General features: G+C 36.8%; 1 protein-coding gene and 1 pseudogene across 1 annotated transcript; both read right to left on the bottom strand.

Annotated features, from left to right (window-relative positions):
- Window positions 1-3423: 3423 nt before the first annotated feature.
- On the bottom strand, window positions 3424-4705 carry LOC132173434 (uncharacterized). Its single transcript, XM_059584938.1, has 3 exons — window positions 4658-4705; window positions 4457-4540; window positions 3424-4350 (listed from the first exon to the last, which is right to left on the bottom strand). The coding sequence occupies exons 1-3, from the start codon at window positions 4703-4705 to the stop codon at window positions 3424-3426; spliced, it is 1059 nt and encodes a 352-aa protein (XP_059440921.1).
- Window positions 4706-7319: 2614 nt separating this feature from the next.
- On the bottom strand, window positions 7320-8421 carry LOC132173433 (uncharacterized; annotated as a pseudogene).
- Window positions 8422-8933: the final 512 nt, after the last annotated feature.

Genomic DNA, 8933 nt, shown 5'->3' with positions numbered 1-8933 from the left:
ACCATTAGACTTATAATTGATCATTATTTAGATTTGAATCAAATAGTGATTTTAAAAGTCACTTCAATTTTAGAAGGATACAAGAGTGATACAAGAAGGACTTATAAAATTACTCGATAGTGTACCTCTTGTTACTTCTTTCTATATTATGAATCAAAAGAAGGTTTTCTGTTTTCCCACGAAATATATGAGTTTTCCCACGAAATATATGGCCTTTGTTTGTTAACTTTTGAAAAATTGTTTTGATGATGTGTTTTTGTTGTTGGTTAATGTTTTTGTTTTGACAAAGAGATCGAAAACAAAAGAAAAAAGAAAAAACAAGAATTTTAACAAAAGAAAAGAAACCCACGAATTTAAGGTAACAATTTTGTTCTGGTTTTCGATGGTGGTGCATGGATATGTTAGAAGTTTGATCTTCCTGTTCAAGCCATAGCAGTGGGAAGTGAAACAATGTATATATATATATGTGGAATAAAATAGTTTTTCTGAATAACCAGACCCCGCAGATAGCGAAATCAGGAGGAGGATGATGATGATAGAAGTGGCTCGCATACTACCAAGGGTGGAGATATTTTTGTGTGTGACCAAAATTATATATATGAGTTGGATACTATAGACGATTGAGAAACTTTATCTCAAGGTGAGTTAGAGAGCTGTATTTCATTTACTTATATAGAGATTAGAGCTTTACATGAGCAGGTAATACAGGGAAAGTAAATATATGTATGGAATGTGTATAATACAAAGGCAATAACCTATGTATGTAGCGTCTCTACAATATCCATGAAAGTGATTTTAGGAGATGAGAATCATATCCTAGCTGGACTGCTATAATCACGTTTTGCTAGAATCATGGTATGGAGATTTTGTGTTATCAGATACAATTATTAATGTATTCACAAATATTGTTTGTGTGGAGACAAAGACTTGTAAGAGCGTGCCTTTGATGAAACTAAAGGAAATTTTCAAGATTAAAAGCATTTTTATTTATTTAGATAAAAAAAATCCCAAGGTAAGAGAAATATGGATAGAGTAATTCTAGAAGTCCCTCTTGTATCTCTAAAAAAATGAAGTGACTTTTAAAATTACCATTTGATTAAAATCCAATAATGATAGATTACAAAGCCAATGATGATTTTAAGAAACACATCATCCTTAAAGGGATAACATATAGCATTACTCATATGGATATCCATCTCTTTACAAAGGGTTCACATTTCCAACAAAAAAAAGTCGAGAAAATTCAGATACTCATGGCATCCGAATGTCCATTACTTGAATGCAATAAATAAAATGGAGGAATCTTAAGTTTTGAAAATTCTATAAATAACCCCAACCGAACCATTTGTTAGAACATTCTCATCCGACTAGCCAAATCTTATTTTGGCTAATTGAAAGTAAAAGGAATTGTATATGGTTTTAACAATTTTTTAATCTCTAAAATTCTCTTATCCTAAAGATTTTTTTTTTTTGAAAAATAATATTTAAATGAAATAATGAAAATGAATAACAAAAATGCAACGTGCTTTAAAAAAAAAACGTAATTAAAATTAAAAATTAAATAAAAGAAAAGGATAATTTCTTTTTTTTTTTAAAAAAAAAAAAAGATAATGGATGTAATAACAATCAGTGAATGCTCTTTATTCTAATTACAAGCTTTAGAAATTCGGCCTCTATACCGTCCACTTCTTCGGACATGTGCATAAGTCTGCAAATCCAGCCATACCGTTGGACACAGCGGGTGCAGCTTATGAGAAAAGGCCAACTCTCAAATCTTACCTTAAATATTGGATTCGTAATGGGTTAGGAACCAAGCACCTTTGTACCCCCACTTTACATCACAGATTCACAGATTACCATCAAGGAAACAAGTCGGTGTGTTCTTCCTTTTTTTAAAAAAAAAAATTTAATTTTTCCTACTTTTCGTTTTAGGCCGAGATATAAAGTAGGTAATGATTGTACAATGTATGCCAATTACCGGGTTAGTGTTCAATAGAATTTTAAGTATGTTGATCCAATTTTCTTACTGGGTTCTGTTGTAAAGCCCAGATTAAGAACTTCGGCCATAATGACCATTTTATTTTTCTCTCTTTAAATTGTCTTCTTTCTGGGCTTTTGGGGAGGAGTTTTTTAAGTGCAGTTTTAATTCGATAGCTGTCAGGAGTTAAGCTGAGATATGGTTGATAAAGTATTAATTAAATAATTAAATTTAAATAATTGGTGATTTAATGTGGTTCTGAATTGGAGCCCTCCATTTCAATTAAATTGGATAGCTGGTGATTTAACAATGGCTTTGTTGAGTTTATGTCCTTCCTGGGCTCATGGGAGAAAGCCAAGAATTTGGTTTGATGAATGGATTAGTCATCTATAATGAAGTTCCATTTATAGTGTGGGGAATTGGGGATTCTTAGCCCATCTTAGAAATTTCCGTCGGCCTTGAATGGCTGGCATCCCCAGTTGCTGTATGGAGATGTTTGGAGAAGTTCTTTTAGGCCCTCCATTATAGGACTCCAATGTTAAATAGCACCTTTAGGTCCAAGTCTAGTGCTGGAACCAGTGCGCAGAATCTAATTGATTTGCTGATGAGATTTTTTTATTGAAATCTACATAAATACTTGGATATGACGCTCAAACAAATTGAACTTTCTTTTGCAAAATTTAGGGTTGTAATTTGTTATGGATGCAACTATAGTTGTCCTTACTGCATATGTATTAGATGCTTTCTGGATGTTATTCAGGTTACACATTTCAATGTGGCTGCTTTGTTGAGATCATATTGTGAACTTTTTCAAATTCAAAGGAAGAGGCACTAGGTTTTTGCCCACTTGCATATCTGCTCGTACATTATTCCGAACAGCTATAGCCTATAGTAGACTGTATAAGAGTTTGCTAAAATTTGTGTCACTCTGTCTGCAGCCTGAGCTAGTGTTCTACATATCTATTTGTCAATATGTACAACTGAAGTTGTCTGTATATATGTTATGCATTGTGGAAATGGAATCCTCTTAGCCTTTCTCTTCAAATTGGTTTTGGTTCACAAGTAGTTCCTAGGGCCTTAAATCAATATTGATTCCCTTGTAGTGAGACTTCCTATAATAATATGTATAGATTAGTCATATAAAATTTTTCCAGAGAAGTTAAAGACTAGTCACTGCGTTTTCGTACTACCTTAATTTCTAGTGGGACTGGAAATGGGAATCTTGCAGGTGCAACGTTGTGAGAAATCACCATCAGTAATGATCCTTCAAATGTCTCCATGGAATTCACTCTAATAAAAGGTTTATCTACAGAAATCTAAGAAAAATTTAATGTCCCTATTGATATTACTAGTCCGGTTTAAACATATTTGAATACATTGTCGATCAAACCTCGTTAACTTGTTGCCCTGATTTGAGGTTGTGATAGCATCAAAGTGCTTTCCTCTTACTCATTGGCCTGCGATGAACCAGTCGTAGTGTCAAAGGATTTCTTTCTGACCAAGAGGCAAGTGATCTTTGAAGGTTTAGCATGTTTATTATCAAGATTACACAACACAAAGTCTGGCTGGTGTTGTGCGAGATTCAACTTATCCTTCCCTACAACCAGTGTAGTTGCATCAAGCAGAACATGCCAGGAGTTCCGATGGGCTTCTGAAACCCAATGCATTGAATTACGAGTCCCTTTTACGTTGACTGGATAAGAGAATAACCCTTTTGGGCTTTGCCTACACTTCATCCTAAAATACTGGCTAAGCTGTGATCCCTTGATCCTCAAATCCAGCCAATCCTCTGGGGCTAATATGACTTTGGATTTCTTGAAAGTAGCAAACTCCCTTATGCAGTCTTCTTCTTCTTCCATGATAATGGTCAGGTAGAAGCTTCCCTTGAAGAAGGGGTAGCTCTCCCCAACTAACTTCATGGCATCCTGGTAGCTTGGAGTGAAGAGAACAAGGTAGTCATCATCAGATAATCCACAGTTATTCAAAACCTTGTTTCGAGCTTGGATTTCGGGGATTGAGATAAAACTTCCAGGAAAGGTGGATTTCTTGGTGAGAATTTCAAGCAATCGTGATTGCTCCAACTGGGTCCTATCCAAGTCAGGATAAAATCTTCCAAAATAGGGTGTGGAAGGTCCTCTTGGGATCTTCCCCCTATCAAACACGGGTTCTGAGGGCTCCTCATCGATGCAAAGGCTAGAGAGATCTATCTTTTCTCCTTCAACTAGCCAGGCATATTGCGGGTACATTGCTAAGACATACTGTTCAACGTATTGCATTTCTGCTGGCGTGATCGGGCCTGTCCATCTGATGTTAAGACCGCGCAATGATAGAGCTTCAGCTACGACGTGAGGAGGTATCACGATATTGGCTTTCTATTTTATTTCGAAAAAGAAAAAATCAAAACCCCAATCAGATAGACATTATATTAGGTACCCTGAAAACTTTCTATATAACTGGAGATAAGAATATGACTAGTACCTTAACAACCTCACTTCTTGGTCTGCCATTTTCTGCAGGTGGTTTGTGTACAGAAGCAAAGTGGGACTTTTTATTATGGCCTTCCTGATTTGTTGTCAAATTTTTTTATGAGAATCTTTGAATCTTTTATGCTATGAGAACTTTGTATGACGGAATTGAATATAACAACAACGTATATGGTTTTGAATTATAAGCACTCACCTTTGATCCTGCAAGTGAAACAACCTGTCCTTCAGTGTTCCTTTCCATAGTATGTACTCTCCCCGCCACTAAGCTTTGTTCATGGGCCAAATATGCAAGACTTAGGAGGATTTGAGGAAGAATATGTCAAAATATCAGGTGAAAAAAGAGAGGTAATACGAATTCACTTGCAAAAACACTCTTGCTGCGGAATTGGGTTTAGGCTGGAAGATCAAGGGAAGAATAGAACCTATGGCAGAGTGGACAGAAGAGAGAGTAGGGAAGAACAAGCCAAACTGATCAAAACCTCTTGTTGCTGATATGGATTGGTGTGCTAGATAAACCAAAATAAACATCTAGGAAGAGAGAATAGAAGAGGATACGGAGGAAGAAACAAAGGCAGGTGTGTAGAGAAGACTGATCCAAACTCACTAAAGCATTGGTTATTTCTAATGAGGTTCTGAATGTTCGGGCATTAAGATTTTATACGTCTACAATGACAACATCAATGTTTTGAAATTGTTACCATAATGGTTAGAATGAGTAACTTGATCATTGGTTAAGTTTAATATGAGATTTAATCGTTGGTCTGGCTGGAATACCCACCAACTTAAAGGATAGACTTAAAGGATGGATGATATGGATTTGAATTTTAAATGAAATTATGAATTGATAATAAAACACGACATATTTAATTGAAGGTGAATTTTCACCCCCTGAATTTTTAATTTTGGATGGAAGATGACCCTTTGGGGGTGTTTGGTGGGAGGCAATTGCAAAATAGCCAATGTGCACTTACCCACTCCTGGCAAAAGAATATGTTAAATGGGGTCAGCTATAACCCTAAATATTAGCTGTGGCTCATTGGAAAATAATCAACCATTCGGTCTATTTGTTCTTCCTAAGATCCGGTCTGAGCAACTTGCTTCCTTTGGCTACGGGACTTTCTGGGAAGCCCCTCTTGAAAAAGACTATAAAGCTTAAACAACTCTTCTTGTCAGCTCTCTCCTGTCTGATTTCCTCTGTTTGAGAATTTTCTACCTTGACTATGAATTATTGATAGGTAGGAGTCTCCTTCACAATGTAACAAACTTGCAATGATCCACTGGCCATTGAAATGGGTAATAGACAGACAGACTCCAATAAAAAATGAAAAACATTGGAGAAAGTCATTGATTGAAAGTGCCCTGCAACTACTAAATAGAGCCTTCTTCAACTTCACTCAAAACTACCAGACTTTCCCCTTTCCCCTTTCCCCTTCCACTTCCCCGTATTGGATGGAAAAAAAGAAAAAAAAAAAAAAAAGATTCAACTAATGACCCAATCTCGTAGAGACCCATGTCAGCATCCCCTTAAAAGACTGAAACACCAACCTCAGTTGTTCATATCGATATTGATTCAGCAGAGATTGGGAAGACTAAACAGCGTCATGTGTCGGCGTGTGCAGATGTGAGGCAATACGGTATTGGAGGGGTAAGGAAGTAAGCTTAAGCTTGATTTTTCAGCATGGGGGGAGCAGAAAGTGAAGCCGCATCCGTCGAGGGCGCCACATTATCTAGTTTCACACATTGCACTCATTGACAAAGCCTGTTATAATGCTACAAACTCAATTTTTATACAACTTTTGTACAACTGGATTGATGTGAAGTGCCCATAAACTATTAGATTTTTTAATAAAGGTTGATCAAATGGTTTATGAGCACTCTACATTAGCTCCGTTATACAAGAGTTATATAAGAGTTGAATTGGGAGCATTGCTCATTTGATAATGCATATTTATTAAAGATACTCTACTACTATATCAAGCATATTACTAAGGATGGAGCTATTTTTGTGGGCGTTTTAGGCCACTTCATAAAAAAATATTGAAATATTTCTTAAAAATTAGAAGTTCAAAGGCAAAAAAAAAAAATAGCCCCTCTAGCCATAATGTAAGTCCGGACACCAGGTTTGTGCCTTCCGCCGGTAACTTCTATCGGACCTCCATCAATGCCTTCCTAGCTTTTGTCGTTCTTCTTTTGGTTTGCTGTTACAGTGGTTTCTTTGTGGGGGTTCAGGAAAGCTTAGGCTCAGCAATTCTATAAATTATCACCAACCAATCGATTTGTTAGTTTAACAATAAATGATGAGAATTACTGCAGAGGCTTGGTAATTACATTTTCAATAAATTCATCGAACTTGTTAAATAAATGGCGATTTTAAATAATTGGTGATTTAACATAATTTTGAATTCGAGTCCTCCATTTCAATTAAATTGGATAGCCGGTGATTTAACAATAGCTTTGTTGAGTTTATGTCCTTGTTGGGCTCATGAAAGAAAGCCAAGATTGTGGTTTGATGAATGGATTAGTCTGCGGAATTGGGGATTATTAGCCCATCTAGAAACTGCTGTCGGCCTTGACTGGCTGGCATCCCCAGTTGCTGTGTATGGAGATGTTTGGTGAATTTCTTTTAGGCCCTCCATTATAGTACTCCAATGCTAAATAGCACCTTGGGTCCAAGTCTATTGCTGGAACCAGTGCACATAATTTAATTGATTCGCTGATGAGGTTTTTTATTGAAATCTATATAAATACTTGGATATGACGCTCAAACAAATTGAGCTTTATTTTGGAAAATTAAGGGTTTCAATGTGTTATGGATGCAACTATAGTTTTTGCCCACTTTTATATCTGCTCATACATTATTCCGAACGATGGGCTTCTGAAACCCAATGCATTGAATTACGAGTCCCTTTTACGTTGACTGGATAAGAGAATAACCCTTTTAGGCTGTGCCTACACTTCATCCTAAAATGCTGGCTAAGCTTTGATCCCTTTATCCTCAAATCCAGCCAATCCTCTGGTGCTAATATGACTTTGGATTCCTTGTAAGTAGCAAACTCCCTTATGCAGTCTTTTTCTTCTTTCCTGATAATGGTCAGGTAGAAGTTTCCCTTGAAGAAGGGGTAGCTCCCCCCAACAAACTTCATGGCATCCTGATAGCTTGGAGTGAAGAGAACAAGGTACTCATCGTCAGATAATCCACAGTGCGTCAAAACCTTGTTTCAAGCTTGGATTTCGGGGATTGAGATAAAACTTCCAGGAAAGGTGGATTTCTTGGTGAGAATATCAAGCAATCTTGATGGCTCCAATTGAGTCCTATCCAAGTCAGGATGACCGGTTCCTGAAGAGGGTGTGGAAGGCCCCCTTGGGGACTTCCCCCTATCTTCAAACAAGGCTTCTGAGGGCTCCTCATGGATACAAAGGCTAGAGAGATCTATGTTTACTCCTTCAACTAGCCCGGAATATTGCGGGTACTTTGCTAAGACATACTGTTCAACATATTGCATTTCTGATGGCGAGATCGGATTTGACCATCTGAGTTCAAGACCGCGCAATGTTGATATGGCTTCAGCTACGATGTGAGGAGGTATCACGATATTGGCTTTCTATTTTATTTCAAAAAAGAAAAAATCAAAACCCCAATCAGATAGACATTATATTAGGTACCCTGAAAACTTTCTATATAACAGGAGATAAGAATATGAATAGTACCTTAATAACCTCACTGCTTGGTCTGCCATTTTCTGCAGGTGGTTTGTGTACAGAAGCAAAGTGGGCATTTTTATTATCACCTTCCTGATTTGTTGTCAAATTTTTTTATGAGAATCTTTGAATCTTTTATGCTATGAGAACTTTGTATGACAGAATTGAATATAACAACAAAGTATATGGTTTTGAATTATAAGCACTCGCCTTTGATCCTGCGAGTGAAACAACCTGTCCTTTAGTGTTCCTTTCCATAGTATGGACTCTCTCCGCCACTAAGCTCTGTTCATGGGCCAAATATGCAAGACTTAGGAAGATTTGAGGAAGAATAAGTCAAAATATCAGGTGAAATAAGAGAGGTAATACGAATTCACTTGCAAAAACACTCTTGCTGCGGAATTGGGTTTAGGCTGGAAGATCTAGGGAATAATAGAACCTATGGCAGAGTGAACAGAAGAGAGAGTAGGGAAGAACAAGGCAAACTGATCAAAAACCTCTTGTTGCTGATATGGATTGGTGTGCTAGATCAACCAAAATAAACAACTAGGAAGAGAGAAAAGAAGAGGATACGGAGGAAAACTCACTAAAGCATTGGTTATTTCTGTTGGGGAATTAAGATTTTATAAGACTGAGGATCACTACGTCTACAATGACAACAGCAGTGGTTTAGAATATAGCATGAGTAATTTGATCATTGGTTAAGTTTAATATGAGATTAAATCTTTGGTATGACCGAAATACCCACCGACTTAAGGGATAGGTGATAC

The sequence above is a fragment of the Corylus avellana genome, chromosome ca3 (genome assembly GCF_901000735.1).
Source record: "Corylus avellana chromosome ca3, CavTom2PMs-1.0".
Lineage (NCBI taxonomy): Eukaryota > Viridiplantae > Streptophyta > Magnoliopsida > Fagales > Betulaceae > Corylus > Corylus avellana.
This window is presented reverse-complemented; position numbering and strand designations above follow the sequence as displayed.

Coding starts and splice junctions, on each gene's coding strand:
- LOC132173434 (XM_059584938.1), bottom strand. CDS start 4,705: ATGGAAAGGAACACTGAAGGACAGGTTGTTTCACTTGCAGGATCAAAG. Junction 4,541..4,657: donor TTTCACTTGCAGGATCAAAG/GTGAGTGCTTAT, acceptor ACAACAAATCAG/GAAGGCCATAATAAAAAGTC. Junction 4,351..4,456: donor CAAGAAGTGAGGTTGTTAAG/GTACTAGTCATA, acceptor GAAATAAAATAG/AAAGCCAATATCGTGATACC.